Genomic DNA, 23509 nt, shown 5'->3' on the forward strand with positions numbered 1-23509 from the left:
CACGAGGTGTATTTTTTGACGTGTCCTTCTGTTGATGGTTGTTCAACAGCTAGTTGCTGTTTGATTCTGGTGCTCTCGCAGGAGGAGATGAGCACATATCCTTCTGTTCCGCCCTCTATGCATTACTTCTTAAAGTTTGATTTTATTAATACACTGCTGAAGGTTGCCTTTCCTCCATCTAAACCTGTTTTTCTTTTCATATTTCCTCTGTGCTAATATTGCCAACTTTCTCTATATCACATAATCTCAAAATCTTGTTAGAAAGTAAAAATAATAAATCCATTGATAGTGTGGTTACATGTGAATTCTTCTTTATAAACATCTGTGTGCCAGGTCCTACTGTCTGGTAACAGGATTTTTGTACTGGATTGTTTAGAGTGTTCTTAGCCTCATACTTGCCCCTGGCCAGTGTTTTGTTCTTTGGTTATTTCTGGCCATGCCGCATGGCTTGTGGAATTTCAGTTTCCTGACCAAGGGTTGAACCTTGGACGGTGCCTTCAGCAGTGAAAGCGCAGAGTCCTGTCCGCTGGACTGCCTGGTAATTCCCTGGCTAGTGTTGATAGAAGGAGTTAGTGTGGAGAGGCAGTGACTCACTGTGCTTGGAATGACTGCTCAGGGGAAATTTTCTAGTGATTTTCATAGTTTAAATGGAGGGTAGGTTAATTTCCTTCCAAAGAGAAAGGTACAAAGTCTGTCAGGATTAGTTCAAGCAAAGAGATTCACGTTTTGATTTGCAGTCCCTTCAAACCCCCCAATACCTGGTTCTAAGTTGGCAAGGCAGCAGTTATAATTTTTCTGCCCTTTTAGGTTTTCTCCTCTTGCTGGTGGGATATTAGTCTGAAGCTAAATTTTTTTTTTAGATTCTTGATTTGGTAATTTGTCCTTTTCTTATTTTGCTCTTGCAGGTCATTTTCAAATATTAAAAAATCTACTTGTGTTCTAACATAATGTACAGTCTAATATTTATTTAATAGACATGTTTATTATTTGCTTACATACATTTCTAGGGTGCTAAAATAATTTACTTTCCTTCACCATTTCTTGAGAGTGGAATTCCTACTTGATATTTATTAATCCTTTTCTTAATATATAAAATAAAGGCAAACTTTAACCAAATATCTGAAAATTATCATGAGCTGTATTAGAACTCAAGTTTTTTAGTAGCAGTTTTTAGAGCTTTTATGAAATTAATCTAGTTAAAAAAATGCTTGTTTGCAGATATTAATCCAGTATATAGAAGGACTTAATGAAAGCCTAATTAGTCTGCTTAGATTGCCGTTAAAAAATACCATAGACTAGGTAGCTTAAACAACAGAAATTGATCTTGTCACAGTTCTGGAGGATGGAAAGCTCAGGGTCAAAAGCTGGCAGCGTTTGGTTTTTCTTCCAGGCTTGCAGATGGCTGCCACCTTGTATTGTCCTCATGTGGTCTTCCTTCTGAGTGTGAAAAGAGGATAGCAAGTTTTCCTGTTGGGTCAGGGTCTTGCCCATTGACCTCATTTAACCGTATATTACTTCCTTCAGTTCAGTTCAGTTCAGTTGCTCAGTCGTGATCGACTCTTTGCGACCCCATGAATCACAGCACGCCAGGCCTCCCTGTCCATCACCAACTCCCAGAGATCACTCAAACTCATGTCCATCGAGTCGGTGATGCCATCCAGCCATCTCATTCTCTGTCATCTCCTTCTCTTTCTGCCCCCAATCCTTCCCAGCATCAGTCTTTTCCAGTGAGTCAACTCTTCGCATTACTTCCTTAGAGGCCCCATTGCTAAATACAGTCACATTAAGAGTTAGGAATTGAACATATGAATTTTGGGGGACACAAACATTTGGACGATAGTTGGAACCCAGACTCAGCTAGGACTGTGGCTTCTTTTATACCCAGTGCTGCCCCTTAATAGCTAGGTGATTGCAGGCAAGTCACTTGACTATTGAAAGTTTCTTCACCTGAAATATATTGGATTAGTAGAGTACCTATCTTACCTCATGGGGTTGTAGTAACTACGGAATGAAATGATATATTTAATAATTTACAATAATACAATTATTTTCAATAATAAAAGGTTCTACTTTGTATGTAGACTACCTGACAATACTAAAGTGTTTGTTAAAATAAGAAAAATTAACATATGTCGTATTCTCCAGAGCACTAAGACTTTTCTTATACAGAAGTATTGTTTAAGGTATCCTCAGGAAATGGCAACCCACTCCAGTGTTCTTGCCTGGAGAATCCTGTGGGCAGAGGAGCCTGGTGGGCTGCTGTCCATAAGGTTGCACAGAGTCAGACATGACTGAAGTGACTTAGCATGCATGCATGCCTTGGAGAAGGAAATGGCAACCCACTCCAGTATTCTTGCCTGGAGATTCCCAGGGACAAAGGAGCCAGATGGGCTGCCGTCTATGGGGTTGCACAGAGTCAGGCATTAGTGAAGCGACGCAGCAGCAGCAGCACAGTTACTCTATAGTATATATGCTTGTCAGTTGGACTTAGGACTAATATAAAATATATAGACACATTCTGATGTCTGATCAAGGAAAAGTTTAATTTAGGTGAAAGGATAACTATTACTGTAGTGAATTACCAGCTCTAGAAAACAAAGTTTGCTTACTTGCTAGAGCACAGAGAGACTTTTTAATCCTGTGACTATAGTCTCCATTTTATTTCTAAAATATGGTAAATCTTAATTATAACTTAAAAAATTGAAGTAAAGTGGGCCTTTGCTATTATGCTCACAAAACCTCTATTTCCTTATCTGTAAAAGGGCAATAATAATACCTACTCCACAGGCATTTTGTAAGTACAAAGGAAAGTTATGTGAAAGCATCTTAAGCCCCTCAGTGGAAAGGTACTCTATAGAAAGCCAAGATTTCATTGACTGTAATATAGAGTGTTTACCAACACATTTATAAGGTGGTGACATAAAATTTTCAGTCTTAGTTTGAAATGCTAGTCTAGTTATATGAAGAAATGCTAGTCTAGTTATATGAAGATTATCATCTAATTTCCATTTTGGTTTCAACAATGCTTGGGTATTTGTTAAACCTTCTAAATGCTTCTTTCTTGAGATGTTAATCAGATGTTAATTTCTTTAAAGAATCTCCAGAATTTTAAATAATAACCAAATGCAAAAATATTGAAATAAGTTTTTAGAATTTTTTATAACATATTGGTCACAAATGTGGTTCAGTGTAAAAATAAAAGGCGTTACAGTCTGAGATTAAGAAAAAATTTTGTCTTTAGGTATGTTTTAAATGTGATAATTGATACATGATATTAATATTAAGCAGTCTTTCCAGTTTATCTTCTAGTGAACCCAGTTTCCATTATTTAGATAGGATTTTATCAGCATCTCCCCCTATGTAAAGATATGCACCGGTATACAGAAGAGGCATAATGATGTGGAAACCACTTAGTGCTTGATTTTGCTAATTCGTGTGTGTGTGTGTACACACACTTTTTTCCCTGTTATGAGTGACTCCCTTGTGGAGAAAACTGATGTTATTACTTACAGATTACTGTAGGGTTTTGTGAGTGTGGGGAAGAAGAAAAGGAAACCAAGATCCTTTATCTGGACAGCATGATTGATGATATTATTTTTTCTGCAAGCAAAACTAGTGCTCTCCTAGATTTTGAATGGCCTCTGAAATTTCGTTTCACCATGGTTAAATTTCATTTAATCATGCTGTAGGAGTTACACACATGTTTTGCTTAACTGAGTTAACTTTTTATACAAAAATTTTCCTGGGTCAAATAGTACCGACTGTTTATCTTGGTTTAAATTTGGGAACTTATTTTGGAAGCTTTTTAAGTAAGTGACTGTTGGTTGGAAGAATGTTTAGACATGGATTAAAAAGGATACAATCTTTATTTTATGATTTTAGAGTTATCGTAGTATAATTTAAAGATATTATACTTGTTTAGTTATGCTCTTCTTGCCAAAGAATGATTCAAGTGGATACACTTTGTTAAAAGGTATTGGAAATTCGATGACCTTTAAAATTTAATAAGAATAAATCGTGTAAATTCAGATTTATATCAGTTGTTTTAGGCAGTTTTCTTTTGGAACTTATCACAGTGTCATTTTATGAAATTATGTAGTTTTTCAAGGAAAAGTTGTTTGTCATTACATTTTCAAATCATTCTTATTAGGAAGACTTGTTATAGATTTCTGATGTGAAAACTTTCCTCCTTTAGATTTATTTTAAAATTTATGTGATGTTTTTGAAATAAAGACTAATTGTCATTTTTTTCTCTCGTAGCGTCATATCCTCCAATTCAGCCTCATCCTCTAATAAAACATCAGCAGATTCCTCTTCATTCACCACCTCCCAAAGTTTCCCATCATCAGCTGATACTACAACAGCAGCAACAACAAATTCAGCCAATCACACTTCAAAGTCCGAGTCAAGACCCACCGCCCTCCCAGCACTGTATACCACTCCAAAACCACGGCCTGCCTCCAGCTCCCAGTAGTGCCCAGGCACAGCACTGTTCACCAATCCAGAGTCATCCCCCTCCTCTCGCCATGTCCCCTAGCCAGGCACAGTCAGCACAGCAGTCTGTAGTGGTGTCTCCTCCTCCACCTCATTCACCAAGTCAGTCTCCTGCTATAATTATTCATCCACAAGCACTTATCCAGCCACACCCTCTCGTGTCATCAGCTCTTCAGCCAGGGTCAAACTTGCAGCAGTCCACCGCTAATCAGGTGCAACCTACAGCACAGCTGAATCTTCCATCCCACCTTCCACTTCCAGCTTCCCCTGTTGTACACATTGGTCCAGTTCAGCAGTCCACCTTGGTGTCCCCAGGTCAGCAGATTGTGTCTCCAACATCACACCAGCAATATTCAACCCTGCAGTCCTCTCCAATCCCAATTGCAACCCCTCCACAGATGTCAACATCACCTCCAGCTCAGATTCCACCATTGCCCCTGCAGTCTATGCAGTCTTTACAAGTACAGCCTGAAATTCTATCCCAGGGTCAGGTTTTGGTGCAGAATGCTTTGGTGTCTGAAGAGGAGCTTCCAGCTGCAGAAGCTTTGGTCCAGTTGCCATTTCAGACTCTTCCTCCTCCACAGACTGTTGCGGTAAACCTACAAGTACAACCACCAGCACCCGTTGATCCACCAGTGGTAAGCCCTTGGAAGCTCTTTGACTTTCTTGCTGAACTGAAAGTAAACAGTTTTCTCCCACGTTGTGTTTTATCATTAGATCTAAATGCCTATGAATTTAAAAAGCTTGAAATTTCCATCTGTCAGTGTCTGACATACGTGCTATATGGGCCAAAAAAAATGCCATTTGTTGTAGTATGGTTGCATGCTTGATAATTTGTGATGGTTATTAAAGTCCCTCGTTCATTTTATTACTATTTAAACAAATCCATCTGCTATCTTTACAGAGTTGATTTTTTTTCCCCAAGGGAATGCATTTGAACCAGTGTCATCTGCACAAAGTTTTTTCTCTTAAGGTGATTATCCTTCATAGATCCCTTTGTTGGCTTGTATGTTCTTAAACGTATGGTTTATCTAGCTAACCTTTTTGGTTGTATGCATTCTGCAGTTATAGGCCATTATGGGGCTTTTGCGTCAAGGTGGAGGTATGCTTGTATGATGTAATTTTTTGGTAAACTTATATTTTATAGTTAAAATTTTGTGAAAAAAAGTTATTCTAGGAAAGAATCCAACTTTGCAAACAAACATTAACTGTAGTCCATCTTTTAGAATTGTAACTTCTGAGTTTTAAATTTCTACTAAGGGAAAACATATACTTGAAATATTTCTCATTTAAAAAGCTAAGAAGGATGAGTTGAATACTGAGAATAAAAAAATTCATTGAGATGAGTAAAAGATTTGAATAACTGAGCCTGTGGTGAAATTTATCAAAATAAACCTCTAAAAATGGCACATATTGCCCAGAAAGGAAAATTATTCTGTAAAAACATTTGTCTTTGAAACATTCTATAAAGGACTTTTAAAATTTATAAAATAATTTATAATAAAATTGAAATAAGGTCTCTAAGTGTTAGAATGATCAAATTTATAACTGAGGAAAACAATATTTCCAAAGGAGATTTATATCACTGAAGAGATCTCACTGAAGAGATCTTATCACTTAAATACAAATAACCATTAGCTCAGAAAGGAAAAGAGTTTCCAAGTCTGTTCCTTAATGGAAAACATTTTGATTCTCAGGATACAAATTTATAGATTCTTCATTCTTGTCATTCTGATTGATAAGCATGAAGAGGTTGAATTTCACTTTTATTCAGAACAGAACTTGGCAAAGGTAACAGTGGGCATCTAGAAATAAGTTTGCTTTTCAGTATTTTCTTTTAATGGATTTTTGAAGAGTTTCCAGTGGATAATGTAACATAAAAACACAGTCTTTAAGGTGTACAGTACCTTCAAAGAAATAAAATTTAATTTGAATTTATGTTCTCAGTTTCTAGTTCAGTGAATTGGCTTTTAACAAGTAAAAAATAAAGTTCCTCTCTTTGCCTTTTATTTTTCTAATTATTTTTGTTAGAGCAAATCTTGGAGGACTGTTGGGGGTAAAAATATCAAAAACAGAACACTTGCATTAAATTAAAGCTAAAAATATCTAAGATGTTGTTATTTTCTGCCCTCTATTAATTTTGTTTTTTTCTTAAAATTTATGTTACCTGATTTTTGGAATTTTTTTCATGAGAAGAGTAGTTTTCTTTGCTATCACTGGTGTGCTTATATTTGCTATATATGTTTCCATGTTACTTTTCTTTTACTTTTGAGTACCATAGCCTGTTTATTACATTGCTGTATTTTTCTTTTATTACCTTTATCAAATCTTTTTTACCATCAGATTTCTTCATGAATTACTCATTCTTTCACAGTTTCCAGGTTGTTTCAAATGTTTAAAGGTAGAGAGATGTTTAATTCTAAAGAGAAATAATAGGTATTTACTTCTAAATAATAGATGTGAAATTTTCCAAACATAAATGTGAATTTTAAAAGTAAAATCAGTATTTTTTTTAAAGATTTTTCATTGATATTTGGGTATGGTAAATAGGATATGATGAGTGTAGATAATTTAGAACTAATAAATGTTTTCCACAGTTTATTTAGGGAAGGGAGACAGATGAGGCTGATGTACTTTGAGGTAAGTTTGGCAGCCATTGTTAGTTATAGAATAGTTATGAACTAAAGAGAAATTGTAATGAACAGTTTCCAAATGATCTTGTGAGCAAAATCTTCACTTCTTTGCTTTATTCAGTCTTTTAGTTATTGTACTTACGTTTTTTATGTTGATGGTGCCAGGTGTCTGACATGTCTGTTTTTGCCTACTTTTATTCTTTATTTTGCCTTCACGTGGGAGATTTAGAATAAAGTATGTATAGTTAGGCTTACTTGTAAAGAATGAAAAGTATTTTACAGGATTGTTTGGATTATTTCAGAATATGCTATTTGTATTCGCCTCCTTTAATCCTTTAAAACTTTTTCTATTTTTTTTTAAATCAGAATTCTGTGCATAATCTCCATGATCTTTGATTCCTTAAAAGCTATTGTAGTAGCTGTTTGAAAAACTTGTGACAGCATTAATATTAAAAAGTTTTCAGCACTTAAGGAAAAGATGTTCTTTGTAAGAAGAGTAATTATCTAATAAAGGAATGCTACATAGATAAAACTGAACTAGTGTAGTTGATAAAATTGTTACTTGTATAATTACCTATGCATCAACATCCCCACCACTCTGCCAGATTAAGGTAATGACCACTGCAGCTGATGCCCGTCACTAGAAGTTTTTTTTGTTTTTACTTTAACCCCCAGGACTTTTTTTTTTGGATGACTTTCCTTATATGGGACATTATCATTTAAGAAAATTTATCATGAACAGATAATAGCAGCTATCATTCTTGCACTGTACAATAACCAACGACTGCTTTCACTGTCAAGGATCCAGACACGAGGCAAGGACTCTCTTGGTGAAACAGGTTTTCAGATGCAGGGTTCAGAGCAAATAACTTTTTAAAAATGTTGCCTACTTAGTAGCTGTTTCAGATCAAAACTCTGAATATTATATTTATATAAAATTAGCAGTAACAATAGGAATTTAAAATTTTTAAAACAAAAGGGAAGTTTTTTTTTCTTAAAGAGTTGAAAAATTAGTTTTTTTTGTTTGGTTTTTAAATTGCTATTGTTAGATATGCCTTTGTCAGTAAAACTTCATAGTCCTTTTTCTCACACATGGTTTATGCTGGTTTCAGAAATCTTGATCATTTTTAATTTCAAATCAAACTTTTTCAATAGTTTGATTAAAATATATTAGATACCAGTATCATTAAAATTATTTTTGTGAATGTTACTGAAACTTTTTTATTTTGATATTAGAAATATTAATCACTTTGGGTAAGTTATCTTAAAAACTCACTATTATAAACGTAAGTAATAAGCTTTGTACATAAAAGAAGGGGGGTAAATTGCTTTGTGGCTTTGTTTTTAGTAACCTGTCTTTCAAAAACAATGGTTCAATAAAAATGAGGACAGATTAAAATACCTGTGTCAGTCTGTACAAGTGGACTTTGAAAATTCAGCCTTAATTTTAATAAAAATCAATAGTAGGTTCCATATTTTTTAGTTGTAAAGTTCCTTCTCAGAGTGCTTTTGAGTCTGTTTTCCTCAAGTATTATCTTTACCATTGGATAACAAGGCAGTTAGAAATGTAAAAACTTGCTTCTGTAAGTATGGAACAATATTAAAGAACTACAAGTAATACGTCAAGTGGTTTAGGATGGGTGTGTGGGGGGTGTGTGTGTGATTCCAGGGACAGATATTTTCTGTTTACTTGATAATTAGCTTATAAAAATTAATTAGATTCTTGAGTAGATCAGAAGATTAAAAATGTGATCACATACTTTTTTTGTAGGTTCTCCGGCATTTTCAAAATTCGCTGTTTACATAAATACAGTAAAGAAGAGCTTGGAATATAGTCATTTAGGCAGTACATTCCTTTATATAATATGTGTCATTTTGGAGATTCACCTAACATGCTTTGAAAAATATTAGTATCTGTTTTGATTTATGACAATTGAAAGTTAATAGAAGCTTTAGTAAACTCCCCAAATAGTTATTTGAGTGTATAAATCAAATCATTTAAAAAAATTAACAAAATTAAAAGTAATTCCTAATTCAACTATCACCTTTTGGGAATACCTTAGTGATTTATAACTTAGGTACTGATCCACAACTTGCTTCCAGTGAAATATCATTAGGTATTATGAATTGTCAGGTATTAAGAAAAACTTCATTTGAATGATTTTAAAGCTTCTCTTTCAATCGATCAAATAGTCATTTTGTCTTTTACATTTTAAAACACTTAGAATTTATTTTGTTAATTAAATTAGAAACACCTTTTTAAATGTATCTTACAAACATTTTTAGGCAGTGTGGTTTGTCATTGTAGGTTTATCAAGTAGAAGATGTCTGTGAAGAAGAAATGCCAGAAGAGTCAGAAGACTGTGTCCGGATGGATAGAACGCCGCCGCCACCCACGCTGTCTCCAGCAGCTATAACTGTGGGGAGAGGAGAAGATTTGACTTCTGAACATCCCTTGTTAGGTGAGGAGGTGCCTAAATTTGGGGGAAATTTCTATTAGGCAAATGTTAGTAATGGAAAAAGTTCATTTTTTTTCCACCGGAGATGATCTTAAACTAATTTGTTACATAATAAATTGCAGCAAAACATAGATTAGAATTCAAGAGTTTTTTTGGATGAGAGACAGTTAGAGCAATTGATGAGGAACTGCCCAAATCAAAAACACATTTCAGTATTTGAAGTTTCAGTAGTTTGTACAGATGTGTTTCATACGATCATTCAGATATATTTGTCAAGCTATTTCTAGCATAAAAATTAGAATAAGGCAAAGTTCTATTAGAAAATTTCAATTATACTGTCCAAAAATCACAAAGCATATGAAGTCATGTCTGACATTACTCATAATTGCTTGTGATCCAGATTGAGTAAGTGCTTTTAAAAGTGTTGCTTCCTGGACAGTACTTAAATTAAGCCACATTGATTTTTACTAGAGACATGGATTAAAAGATTCCTAACACTTTCATTCTAAAGATCAATCCTGGGTGTTCATTGGAAGGACTGATGCTAAAGCTGAAACTGCAATACTTTGGCCACCTCATGCAATGAGTTGACTCACTGGAAAAGACTCTGATGCTGGGAAGGGTTGGGGGCGGGAGGAGAAGGGGACGACAGAGAATGAGATGGCTGGATGGCATCACCAACTCTGTGGACATGAGTTTGAGTGAACTCCGGGAGTTGGTGATGGATAGGGAGGCCTGGCGTGCTGTGATTCATGGGGTCGCAGAGAGTCGGACACGACTGAGCGACTGAACGAACACTTTCATATTCACTACTTTAGAACTACTTATGAGTTCAAGTTAATCCTCTCTATTCTCCTCTGCACATTATCAAAGTGACTGTGAATCCTAGGTACTTCACTGAAACATTATGATCTATAGCCCAGTATCTAAGTCCTAAAAAAGATATGTTCTGGGTTAGGTGTTTTGTTTATTTTAAAAATTTTGAATATTTTATTTAGATCAGGGTGTGGCAAATGATAACTCATGCTTCAGATCTTTCTGCTACATGTTTTGGTATGGCCCACGAGCCAAGGATAGTTCTAAAATTTTTAAATGTTTGGAAAAAAAAAAATCAAAGGAAGAGTAATTCACGTCATGTGAAGATTATATGGAATTCAAATTTCATTGTCCATAAATAAAGTTCTATGCAATGTAGCCACGTTAGTTTGTTCCGATACTATCTATGGCTACCTTTACACTACCACAGCAAAGAGGGGTCATTGCAGAAACCATATGTCTTTTATAAAAATGTTTACTGACCCCTCACCCAGATAATGCTAATCTTGATTCAGGTTTTGTTGTAAGTATTCTGTCCTATTGAATATCCGATCACCTTCATGATCATGTTTAGTTGAGAGGAACCAGTATTACCAGACATGGAAACAAACTATAGTGGGGCACTGACTTAGCCTCTCCTTCTTCAGTGTGCCACATCTCTAACCCTTCTCTTCTTTCTGGGTTTTATTTCTTACTGCCACTGTGAATATCCAGAAAGCAAGGAGCTAGAAAACCAATTTTACTCCAACTTTTTCTCCTTCCTGAAAAATAGAAAACATTTAGCCAATAAAATTATGAAAAATATTTAAGACAAATTCAGTATCATTGCCTTTGCTTATTCAAAATAATACCTCAAAAGATAGATCTAAGAAAACTTACCGATAGCATTAAATCTTTGTAGTTTTTGTACACTGAAAATGGATTCATGTTGCTGCAGATATCTTGGGAGTTTTGATTTAAAGGCAGAAATATATATTTAATTGGATACTCACCTGCATTGTGACTGTGATTTAATTGCCTAATAAACATTACTAATGGTACTCAAGAAAATTTAAATACTTTGAAATATTGAACCTCGACGATATCTTCACATTATTTCCTTAGAAATATAATCTGAGATCTTGGCAGACATATTCCTTTGGCTAAATTGTCTCAGTAAATTATAAATTTTTGAATCTTCCTTTTATTTTCTTCATGCTTAATTACTTTTCTGTAGTATATGAGAGAAAAAAGCAAGTACTCGTTGCTTATCAAATCATATAATAAACTAATCTATAAAAATAGAGGGACTTGTTTCCACCAGGATTCGGTCTTCATAAGTATAAGAATTCTTAAAGCATTCATAAAGGACTTTCCTGGTAGCACAGTGGATAAGAATCCACCTGCCAATGTAGGAGACATGGTTTCCCTCCCTGATCCAGGAAAATTCCATGTACGGTGGAGCAACTGAGCCTGTGCACCACAGCTGCTGAGGCTGGACGCTAGAGACTGAGCCACAACTAATGAAGCCCTCACACCTAGAGCCTGTGCTTTGCAACAGGAGAAGCCACCGCAATGAAAACTTGCACTTATCACAACTAGAGAAGGCCATGCAAAGCAGCAAAGACCCAGTGCAGCCAAAAATAAGTAAATAAAAATAAAATGAAAAATACCTATAAAAAAGTAGAACAAATTCATTGGTTTCGCTTAGGAAATGAAACTACAGATAGGCAGAGTACCTTGTGGCAAAGTCTTTATCAGTTAACTTGGGGTTTCTCGATTCACAGTTGTCTTAAATCTAGAGAGGATAATTGTGTTTGTTCTACTGTGTTGTGTTTTTGATTTTAACAGCTGATTATGAACTGGCATGTAAAAGCTATTACATTCTTCATAAAGTCAGTAACTCATAAATTTTCAACAAAAACTTAGGTCTGTTTGTATATATGATCCAAAAATCAGTTAGAACATATATAGCAAGCAGTATTGTCTGAATAAACAACATTATACTTAATGTAGTATCTATAAATCTGTAAGGGGACATTAAATTTTTCTTATTTTTAAGCTCTCCATAGATTTGTATTTCCCTTCCAGTAGAAAAATTGCTTTTCGGTTCCTGTTCAGAATTATCTTTTTCCCTTTTTCCCTAGGAGTATATGTGAAAATTAGGTATATGGGATAGGATTTTTATGGAGTTTCTCAGTCTTGTAATACATGTGAACAATTGTGTATTTGTTCTTGGAAATAAGCAAATCAGTATTTCCTGCTGCCTTTTAGTTTTTAATGAGAGATTGTGTGACTTTAAATAGGTTTTCTAGTACAGTTTATCCTGGTGGATTATTTGGTGGAACGAGGTTAATTTATGGATGTAATATTGCTGTGATAAATAACCTATATAATAATATTAATTACCTCAAAGTTACTAGATGTGAACCATTAGCTTTTCCTTTTCTGACACTGTACCAGTTATCACTGCACTGTTTTATTAGTGGAAATTTTTATCTATTTATCTTTGGCTGTGCTGGTTCTTCATTGCTGCCTGTGGGCTTCCTCTAGTTGTGGTGAGTGGGGGCTCTCTTTGTTGTGTTACAAGAAGTTCTCATTGCAGTGGCTTCTCTTGTTGCAGAGCGTTGACTAAGATGCTCAGGCTCAGTAGTTGTGGTGCACAGGCTTGTTGCCCTGCAGCACATGGGGTCTTTCTGGACCAGGGATCAAAACCCCAGCAATGGCAGGTGGGTTCTTAACCACTGGACCACCAAAGACTCTGAAATTTTTATTCGATAGGATTTTTCTTCCTTCTCTACCTAATTGGGCTATGTTTGAGCATCTTTGATAGTGATATCAATTCTTTTCATACTGATGGTGGAGAGGAGTTACCATATGAGTTAAAAGCATTGTCTCTGTTAGTAACCCAGCTCCACTACTTACTAGCTGTATGTCTTTAGGCAAGTTAATCTTTGTCTTTTTTTTTTTCTCCACATCTATAAAATGGCGATAATAACAGTACTTAGCCATAGGCTTGGAGAAGGAAATGGCAACCCACTCCAGTATTCTTGCCTGGAGAATCCCAGGGACAGAGGAGCCCCGTGGGCTGCCGTCTATGGGGTTGCACAGAGTCGGACACGACTGAAGCGACTTAGCAGCAGCAGGAGCACCCACAGGCTAGTTAGGATTAAATGTTTTACAACGTGTAAGACATTTATACATGTAACTGCTGGCACATAAGTGCTCAGTAAGTAGTGGTATTATCTTTACCATATGCCCCTTTTTTTGTTGTTGTTACTTCTCTCAGCCATCTTGTACTCACTGGTATTCCTGGCTATCATCTGGTTCCATCTCTCCACTTTGATACAGCTTAGTAAAGGTTCAGTGCTAACAAATGGGTAAGTAAAGTCTCTGTCGTAGGCTATGGAATCTGTCTTATTGTGGTCCTCAGAGCTTGCCTAGGAAAAATCTCAGTGGACTAGCCCAACATTTTGCAATTGCCTGGTACTATAGTGTTCCTACAAACTGACATGTACAGTGTCATTGAAGATTTGTTAAAAATAGCAACAGCAAAGAACATTTATGCATGGTTGTGGATTACTTGAAATAAAGGTAATGCCCTGTATAATTCATTATAATTTCTACTTATTCTATCGATTTCATGATCCTTTTTCTCTTAAGCATATTCTCCCTCCCTAGTACTATTTGGAATATATGAATAAAAACACAGGAAATTTAATAACTGTAGCTTAAAATTAAAAATAATTGTTCTAAAGTTGACATTCTAAAACATTTTCATGTCTTATGGGACGGTTCTTTTTAACCAAACTTGGAATGCTAACTTTGAGCAAATTGCTGCCTTCCACTGTAAATGGGGATGCTAGTACCTATCTCATGTTATTGTGGAGACTCCCAGGTAGTGCTCCTGGTAAGGAACCCACCTGCCAATGCAGGAGACACAAGAGGTACGGGCTCGATCCCTGGCTTGGGAAGATCCTTTGGGGGAGGAAATGGCAACCTACTCAGGTGTTCTTAGCTGGAGAATCCCATGGACAGAGAAGCCTGGTGGGCTACAATCCATAGGGTCTCAAAGAGTCAGATACTATTGAAGCAACTTAGCATGAATTGTGGAGAGATGAGATAATAAATATAAGGGTCTCAGAATTTTTTTTTAAATATAAGACATTAACTGTTATTGTTATTAATGGTCTCCAGTTTTCTTTCATATTTGCCTGGGCAGAATGGTACAGATTTAAAAAGTGACTTTTTTTTTTTTTCCAGAGCAAGTAGAATTACCTGCAGTGGCATCAGTCAGTGCTTCAGTAATTAAATCTCCTTCAGATCCGTCACATGTTTCTGTTCCTCCACCTCCGCTCTTACTTCCAGCTGCTACCACAAGAAGTAATAGTACATCTATGCCCAGTAGCGTACCTAGTGTTGAAAACAAACCTCCACAGGCTATTGTTAAGCCACAGATCTTGACCCATGTTATTGAAGGTTTTGTGATTCAGGAGGGATTGGAGCCATTTCCTGTAAGTAGCAAGCAAATTTGCATTTTCAAAATTATTCACGTAGTATAATTTTAAAATGTATGATCTACTGGTCTCTAATGTATATTCTCTAATAAAAAACTTACTTCAAAAGTTATTAATCTCCCTGGAGAGGAAAATGGCAGTCCACTCCAGTATTCTTGCCTGGGAAATCCCATGGACAGAGGAGCCTGGAGGACCACAGTCCATGGGGTCAAAAAAAAAAGTTACAGAATTTCTTTCTGTCTATCCTTTATATATTTCCATATATATCAATAGTTCTAGAATTTTATGCTAGCTATTAAGATGTATAAGATGGAAGCAAACAGTTTCAGGGTATAAGGATATTAGTTTTATAATTTTTAGAGAAGGCAATTAGATGTTCACTCTGAAGGAAAATTTCTATTTTTCCCCTTTAAGGGGATTGAAATGACACCAGAAATGTATTATTTTCTTTTAAAAGGTGTTTCTTGTATGATATGATACTTGAGAACTTTAACTTGGATACAGAAAATAGTAACTTCCCAATGATCTTATACATCTGAAGTTATCCATTTGATGGTTTTTAATTACAAATAGATTTTATCATTATTTTTTAAATCTCAGGCTTCAATCAGATTTTTAAAATGCTTCAAAATGTACACATCAGAATTGAGATGCTGTATCCTATCACTAAAATAATTTGATTTGAGACTAGATATACATTACAGCTACGTTAGCTACATTACATGTGATGTCTAGAAATGAACATTTTTCCTTAGGAAATATACCAAAACAAGTGGCCACAATCAAAGCCCCAAACAAAAACATGAGAGAAAACAAAATTATATATTTTGAAGGCCTTTGAAACATTTGATTTTTCAGATTCATAGGTTGGGCATTATGATTGCACAGTGATAGTTGACTGGAGCCAGTTGCCTTTGTTTTCAGTTTACTGTGTGTGTACTAAACTTGGATCTAAGAACCTCTGATACAGTGAGTGGAGAAACGGTCTTTTCTCCTGTTCTCAGAGAGTGGATCCTGGCTCTGCCATATACTGAACGTGTAACCTTTGTCAGTTCACTCAACCTTTTTTGGAATTCATTTGCTTATCCAGCAAATGTAGGTGATATTTTGCTATTAGGGTTATTGTGAAGACTAAATGTGTGTAACTGTTCTATGTAGTAATATGTATTTTTTTTTACTGAAAATTTGGAAAATGTACAGAGCAAATAGTAATACCACAAAATGTATTTTAATATATATATTTTCATATGATCCAGACTATAATTGTATATACAGTTCAGATTCCCTTTTTTTTTTTAAATTAAAAAATATTTTTTTGGACCACACCTTTCTTCTTACCTCTTGTGAGATCTTAGTTCCCCAACCAGTGGTTGAACTTGGGTCCTCGGCATTGAAAGTGCAGCATCCTAACCACTGGTCCGCCAGGGAATTCCTTACAGATCAGTTTCTTTTGCTTAGTATAGCTTGAACATTTATTTTCTCATTTGATTAATAGTACTTTGGAAACGTTTTGAAAGGTTACCTAATATTTTACTTTCTGGACAGTCATAATTTATATAATCCTTCAATTACAGTTGCCCCCCCCCAAATATCCACAGGTTTCACACTGGGGAGTCAACCCAATTGTAGATCAAGAATCCAAAAAAAAAAAAAAATCCAGAAAATTCCAAATAGTAAAACTTGAATTGATCATGCACAGGCAGCTATTTACTTCATATTTACATCATTTTCAGTATTATCAGTAATCTAGAGATGATTTAAAGGTCTTCCCTGGTGACTCAAATGGTAAAGAATTTGCCTGCAATGCAGGGGACTTGGGTTCAATCCCTGGGTTGGGAAGATCTCTTGGAGAAGGAAATGGCAACCCATTCCAGTATTCCTGCTGATTTAAACCATATGGCAGAATGTGCTTAGGTTATATGCAAATAACCCTCCATTTTTACATAAGGGACTTGAGCATCTGTGTTTTTTGTACCCTGTGGAGTCCTGGAATCAATCCCCTGCAGATACTGAGGGACATCTATACTGTTGGACATTTAGATTTCCTTTTTTTTTTTTTTTTTGCTGTTCAAAGGAATATCCCTGTATGTAAATTATCCACATTTGAAATCCACATTTTAAATATTATTTCTCTAGCATAAATACCCAGAAGCATAGGTGTTAGATCACATTACATATGTATTCATAAGACTCTTGATATATATTGGCAGATCATTTTCTGGAAGACTATTTAAATTTATTCATATACCCTAAGTGTATACTCTTATCAGCACTCAATACAGGTTTTTTCAGCAATAATTTCCACTAATTTTATTTGAGACATAATTACATATACAAACTGAAATAAACACAATTTAAAAGGTTATGGGTTGAGAATTCCCTGGTGATCCAGTGGCTAGGACTTGGTGCTTTCACTGCAGGGGCTGGGTTCGATCCCTGCAAGCGAGGCCAAAAAAAAGTTTATGGGTGATTATTCTCCAGGGTTACATATAAAAAGTTCCAATAAGCTGCTGTTGACTATGTATGGAAAATGTTGGAGACTTGACCAGCATTCTCAAATAGAATCAAAGGTTCTGTTTTTTAAGATTAGCTGAGGGTTCACTAGTAAATCAGTAAATACTTTTGGTGTAGATTATTTTTGCTGAAAGCATTTCTAAAGTAAGTAGTTTTCATGACTTAAATTGGTGTACTGAACATAAGTGACTATTTTTGTTGATTTTGATGTTAATGTTTGAGGAATTTTCCATTTCTATTTGTGATTAAAATAGGTTACTTAACTAGGAGTCAGGAGACTTGAGTTCTAGTCCTGTTTCTGCTGTTACAAAGAAATCACCTGCACACTTTGAATATTGGTTCCCTTATCTTTAAAATACAGTAATGATCTATCCTGAGGAAAGAATCCTATAAATACAAAGTTTTGTGCATGAAAAATCAATCTTAAAAGTTGTTGCAGAAAAAGGTAAAGGTACTTACAATCAAAATTTATTACAGATTTTTTAAAAGATTTTTTTTTAGCCTACCCATCTAAACAAAGACCCTTGGTTCCATTTGACTGAGACTTTGGTCATACTGCTCATGAGCTGTAATATAAAGTGTTTAGGCAACCTGAACATAACCTTTTCTCAAGAAATAAATGAATGGATCTGATCAGTTGTACAAGTAAATTAGCACAGATCCTATTGATTTCAAGAGACTTTTAAACTAAATTATTTCTGAAGGTCTTTAAAAAGATGATTTCATTTTGTTATGTCTTTTAAAGGTGAGTCGTTCATCTTTGCTGATTGAACAGCCTGTGAAAAGAAGGCCTATTTTGGATAATCAGGTGATAAATTCTGTGTGTGTTCAGCCAGAACTACAGAATAATGCAAAGCATGCAGATAATTCATCTGACACAGAGATGGAAGACATGATTGCTGAAGGTTTGTGGAGTTTTCTTTAAGATATTCTTTAACTTTGGCATTTATAGCTTGAATCAGAACATGCATTTTTATTATACACAGATTTTTTCCCTTGGAAGTATTTACTTTTATTCTCATATAATGCATTATTTAACTAAAATAATGGGAACTTGAACCAAACTCCTAATGGCCATGTAATTAAAATAACAAGATTGGTGTTAATTTTTATAATACCAGTTTGACCTTTGAAGGAATGTGAGTGGGAAAATTTCCATTATATATGAAAGCAGTTCAAAATTTTAGGATCAAAACAACCAATTTTCTTCTTTAAACAGACTTTAGTAAATGACTATTTTACTGAGCTTGTTTAAAAATTTAGAGCTTCCTGGTTATTTGGTTTTAGATTTTATGTATTCTTTATGTTTGATATCGGGTGGGTATTGACAGTTGTGTTAAGTCTTCAATCAGAAGATGATTAAATTTGTTCAAGGAGGAAAATATCACTAAATCTTCTCAGTGTCAAAGAATCTTTTTTTTATTATAGACCTTGTTCTACCAGTGAATATTTCATTAATGTTAAAGTGGTAGGCAAAGTGACTTCAGGAAAACAAACACAAATGCAAAAATGATGTTTTATATTGATCCTGATCATGGTTCTGCAGTAGATGTTGTTCAGTTAAATAGTGTGTAGTATGGTCGGGGCTCTACAATTGTGAATTAGTTAACATCTGTGTCTAAGTAATTATCCTCAATATATTAGTGTATTTCATCTAAATTTATTCACTTTGTAAATGTTTACTGAATATATACTGTGCGCCTGTACTTTGCTAAATTAAGTAAAATAGCATGCTGGTAAGCAAAATAGATATTGACTTGGCTCACAGATTTCCTAATTAAGAGGAAGGCATCTCTGTCATTATTGGTAACATATGGACTGTTGCAATGTATTTATCACTGTTTTACTTGTTATTTGAATAGCAAAGAACTGATAAAATTATGTTGAGTTCAGTTTGATATGTTTTATTTAAAAGAATGTTAAACGTGAAAAATTTCAAACATACTTAAAATTAGAACTGCATATTGAATCTCAGCTCACCCAGACTCAATATTATTACCCAGTTTTAGACATTTTTTTTTTTAGTTTTAAACATTATTTTGCGAAATTAGCTTCATGTATACCTTTGTTTTTTCCCTCTTACATATCCCCTTCTCTTTTTCTCTATTGCTTTTTCTCTTTCCCTTTTCTTCCTTTCTTCCTCTGTTTAAAAACAAATCATAGTTCTTATTGGATTTTACTAGTACATACTTCAGTGTGCATCTATAATATGTACATTTTAATGCTGTGTCACCCAAAACAATATTAATAATAATTCTTTGTCATCTAGTACCTGGTTCATATTCAAATTTCCTCAATTGTATAATTACTTAAATTGTATAAATGTCCTTTTATAGTTATTCTGTTCAAATCAGGATTCAGAAAGAGCCTGGTGGTGGTTTAGGAGTAAGTAAAGAGTGTATGCAGTTTAATTCAATATGAAAAACTTAATGTAATGATTATTCTTTTTTTAAAGGATAAACTGTATCTCTGTTTGGACTGGTTGTATAACCAGAATCTCCGTCTAAAATGTGATTTATCAAAATGTCTTATGTCTTCCCTGGTAAATCATCATGCTGATGATGGTTTCTATCTCATTGCCTTCTTACTGCTGGTCATCACATGATCTCAAGTCTTCAGGAAAATTGAAAAGTAATTCCTCTTTGCACAAAAAAATTGGGCATCTCTATTAGTTAGGATATATGTTTGGCCATTCCATTAGACATCCAGACTAATACCTGGTTAAATAAGAAAGAAGTTATATTTTCTCTGACATAGTCTAAAGGTAAGCAGTGCAGGGTTCCTTTATGTTGGGCACGTAAGCTGTCAGTGTCTCATGGCCCTGCCGTCCCTGGAGTGTTGCTCTCATTTCCAAGATAGCTAATCTTCATGATCACATTCTAATCAATAAGATAGGGCATCACCCAGAATTTGGTCAGAAATTGGCCACACATAGGGCAGCAGTTGTACTTTTTATTCTCAGTGGCTATATTCCTAGCTAAAAGTTAGGCTTTTGTTACTGGGGGAGGAAACTGAAGAACTGATATTAGGGAATTGCCAGCTGTCTCTGTATAGAATCCCATCCTTATTATCTCAAGCAGTAGTTTTTTAAAACTTAGTTTGCTCTGTAATTTTTTATTTACAAATGTGAAAAAGTAGCCTTGGTAACATTTCCAAATTTGTTGAAATTCTGACCAAAATTAGAACTGGACTTCTTTGAATCTGTTAATGTTCCTTTTTCCTTTATGAGAAATAAAACTGATGTGAACTTTTTGTCAGGTTGTTAACCCTTAGACCATGCCTGTTTGGGATCTCGCCTCTCTCATCAGCAAAAACATTTCCTTCTCCTTCACAAGGTTGTCTAACCTGTTATCAAGTGTTGCATATTTTTATGTTAATTAATTCAAGGTTTTGAAATAAAACTTTCAGTAGAGTCAAAATGAAACAGCCCAAAGAATGGGCTCTTTGGGGCTGGGTTGGTGGTCAAATGAGAGGTTCTGTATCTAGTACAGGCTTTTCAAGGTCTGGTCTGGTTATAGGCATGACAAACTAGAAACAATACTACCGGAAGTTATGACACTAGGTCCCAGGAATGTGTTGTGGGGCAGAGCTGTGTGAAAGCCATCTCTGGGTCATTGGAAGAAACAGTTTTTACTTTTACTTGGTCTGAGACTCTTTCTTCCTCATTGCCACTAAATAGATGAGTTTGCTTATGAAGATAGTCCTGAGAATTTCTTTGAGATGATCATTTGCTAGTTTATGACTTGATTGGTCATGACATTGTCTTTGGATGTCCCTTGACACTTCAGATATTTCACAGTGTGTTTTTGCTGCCTTCACTTAATTTAGCACTTTGCCATTTGCTTCTCCAGTAACACTGGGATAAAATGATCCTTGAATGTATGAGTACATGTTTTTCATGTCTACATTTCAGAGTCCCTTTCTTCATCTTAAGAAGTCTTGGTTAAGTGAATAACAGAAAAGCACATAAAGAGCTCATAGCTAAAAGCTTTAGTTAGAGTTCCTTTTTTTTGGTATATTTTATATGACTCAGAATAGGAATTATGATGATTCATGAAAATGGTAAAATATGGTGATTTAAGAATTAAACAGTTTTCATTGAAGTGTTTAAGTTACTTGTTGCAGGTCTTGGTACTCCTAATTCTTACGTGGAAGTTAGGAAATGGACCTGTCACTTCTTTATGCCTTCTACCTGCTAGGCATTCATTTAATCCTCACTGCATTTCTTTGGGAAGGTATCATAAGCCCCATTTTACAGATGAGAAAACGGTGGGTCCTGAAGATTAAGTTGCTTGCTTATAGGTGACTGCTGCTGGATACTTGAGGATGTAGGTGAGAAGTTTCTTTAGGTCCTATGGTATAACTCGAAGAAAGTTATGGATACAGAGGTAGAGGAAGGACATTCTCAATTAACAGAGAGCACCCTGACAAAAAAGAGCAGAGGTTAGAAATTACAAAACTATTGATGATTTTGAAGATAAACGTAAATTATTTTAATATAACTAAAAGGGACTTTTATAATTAGATAAATACATCTTTATATATTCTGTTGTACAGTGCAGATCTTAGAGAGTGTTAACTATTTTAAATGCTCCTCTGAAATCAGACATCAAAGTCTTCTTTTTGGAGTCCTCATTTTCTCCAGTTAGAATTGTGTTTGTTGCTATGTATATTATACATAGCACAATGTATCAAAATTCATATACTACATAATACTTTTTGGAAGGTATTGACTTTATTTGCACATTTTAGGTAGGTTGGATTCTTTACAAATGAACCTTTAAAAATGTATTTATATAGAGAAAACTCCATAAGATTTTTATGCAGGAGCTAGAGGGAACTGGTGGAAGTGGTTGTTTCGGGGGGCTTTGCCTTGCCAAAGTGACTGTGGATTGGAAAGTTAAAACACCATTCCTTTTAAGTCTCCTGTAGGGTCTGAACACTAGCAGCATCCGACCATAGTAGAAGCTAAAAGAAAATTTGCCACAATTAAGTTTTTGGAATTTTTCTCTATGTTTTTTTCTTTTTTAGAGACATTAGAAGAAATGGACAGTGAGTTGCTCAAGTGTGAATTCTGTGGAAAGATGGGGTATGCTAATGAATTTCTTCGGTCAAAACGATTCTGCACTATGTCATGTGCCAAAAGGTATTTCTGTTCTCAAGTTCCTAAAGCACAAGCCAAAAACTACTGTAACAAAACTAAAAAATTTGCAGAGTTTACCATTAGTCAAAAGTAGGTACTGTAGAAGAAAAATATCAAATAGACATTATCTGGAGCTACTTTGCTATTTAGTTAAATTTTACTTGGCGAAAACTGTATTCATAACACATACAGCATAATCTAATGACACATATAGCATAATCTAATATTGAAGTAGCAATCTCCAGGTGGTAAGAATATGGTTAGGAGAATCCCTCCTGTGAATACACTGCTAGTCCTTTGTTTTAACAATATTGAAATACCTGGATTTACTTTGTTATATTTTAAAATGTTTCATTTCTTTTAACCATATCCCGTTTATTTTAGGGTTTTAAGTGGGACATCTGTAGCATAAATTCTCCACATTGTTATATTACTTGATAACAAAAATGCCTGTCTTTTCTAAATGTTTTTTTTAGTAATATGATAGGTAAATAGTACTCCTATCAAAAGCCTTTTTAGTATCTTCATTGATCTAGTCACAAATTAGTTTACATTAAAGAAAGCCTCTCTAATTCTGTTAATAAATCCTAATACAGGTATTTTCCACTGAAGGTAAAGTGCATGCATAGTTTATTTTGAACTTTGTTCTGTACTCAAAAGTTATTTTCTCAAAGAATTTAAGATCTTAAAGATATATCTAGGGAATTTCTGGCTCTCTAAATAAATACATTATTTAGTATGGTGCACCTAAAATATATTTAGTAAAACTTAAGTTAAATAAGCAGAAGTATTTTCCTCTGAAAATGGGTTAATAATGGTTTTTCATTTGTCAATCTGTTATTCAGATATTCTTTCATGTTATTTTGATAGTCCTAAGCAGATTATATAACTCCTATTTTGTTTGCATATACCACAAGAAAGAATCGTGGTTCTCTGATTCAAAGGGACTAAAAA

At 34.7% G+C, this 23509-nt stretch overlaps 1 protein-coding gene across 12 annotated transcripts in view; it reads left to right on the forward strand.

Annotated features, from left to right (window-relative positions):
• The window catches only part of PHC3 (polyhomeotic homolog 3), a 79113-nt gene that overhangs the window by 37898 nt on the left and 17706 nt on the right, over positions 1 to 23509 (forward strand). For 9 of the 12 annotated variants that reach the window (XR_016038116.1, XM_088839183.1, XM_088839195.1 and 6 more), the window contains 6 exons: positions 4261 to 5132; positions 5420 to 5467; positions 9436 to 9589; positions 14645 to 14895; positions 18158 to 18317; positions 22444 to 22558. Coding sequence is in view for 11 of the 12 variants with exons in the window: in XM_088839183.1 (XP_088695309.1) it covers positions 4261 to 5132; positions 5420 to 5467; positions 9436 to 9589; positions 14645 to 14895; positions 18158 to 18317; positions 22444 to 22558 (1600 nt within the window). In the remaining variant the exon portion in view is untranslated. The remainder of the gene's footprint in view (positions 1 to 4260; positions 5133 to 5419; positions 5468 to 9435; positions 9590 to 14644; positions 14896 to 18157; positions 18318 to 22443; positions 22559 to 23509) is intronic. The other 3 variants (XM_088839194.1, XM_088839198.1, XM_088839207.1) reach the window with 1 other exon arrangement.

The sequence above is a fragment of the Moschus berezovskii genome, chromosome 1 (genome assembly GCF_049115385.1).
Source record: "Moschus berezovskii isolate FMDL1 chromosome 1, NW_MosBer_1.0, whole genome shotgun sequence".
Classification (NCBI taxonomy): domain Eukaryota; kingdom Metazoa; phylum Chordata; class Mammalia; order Artiodactyla; family Moschidae; genus Moschus; species Moschus berezovskii.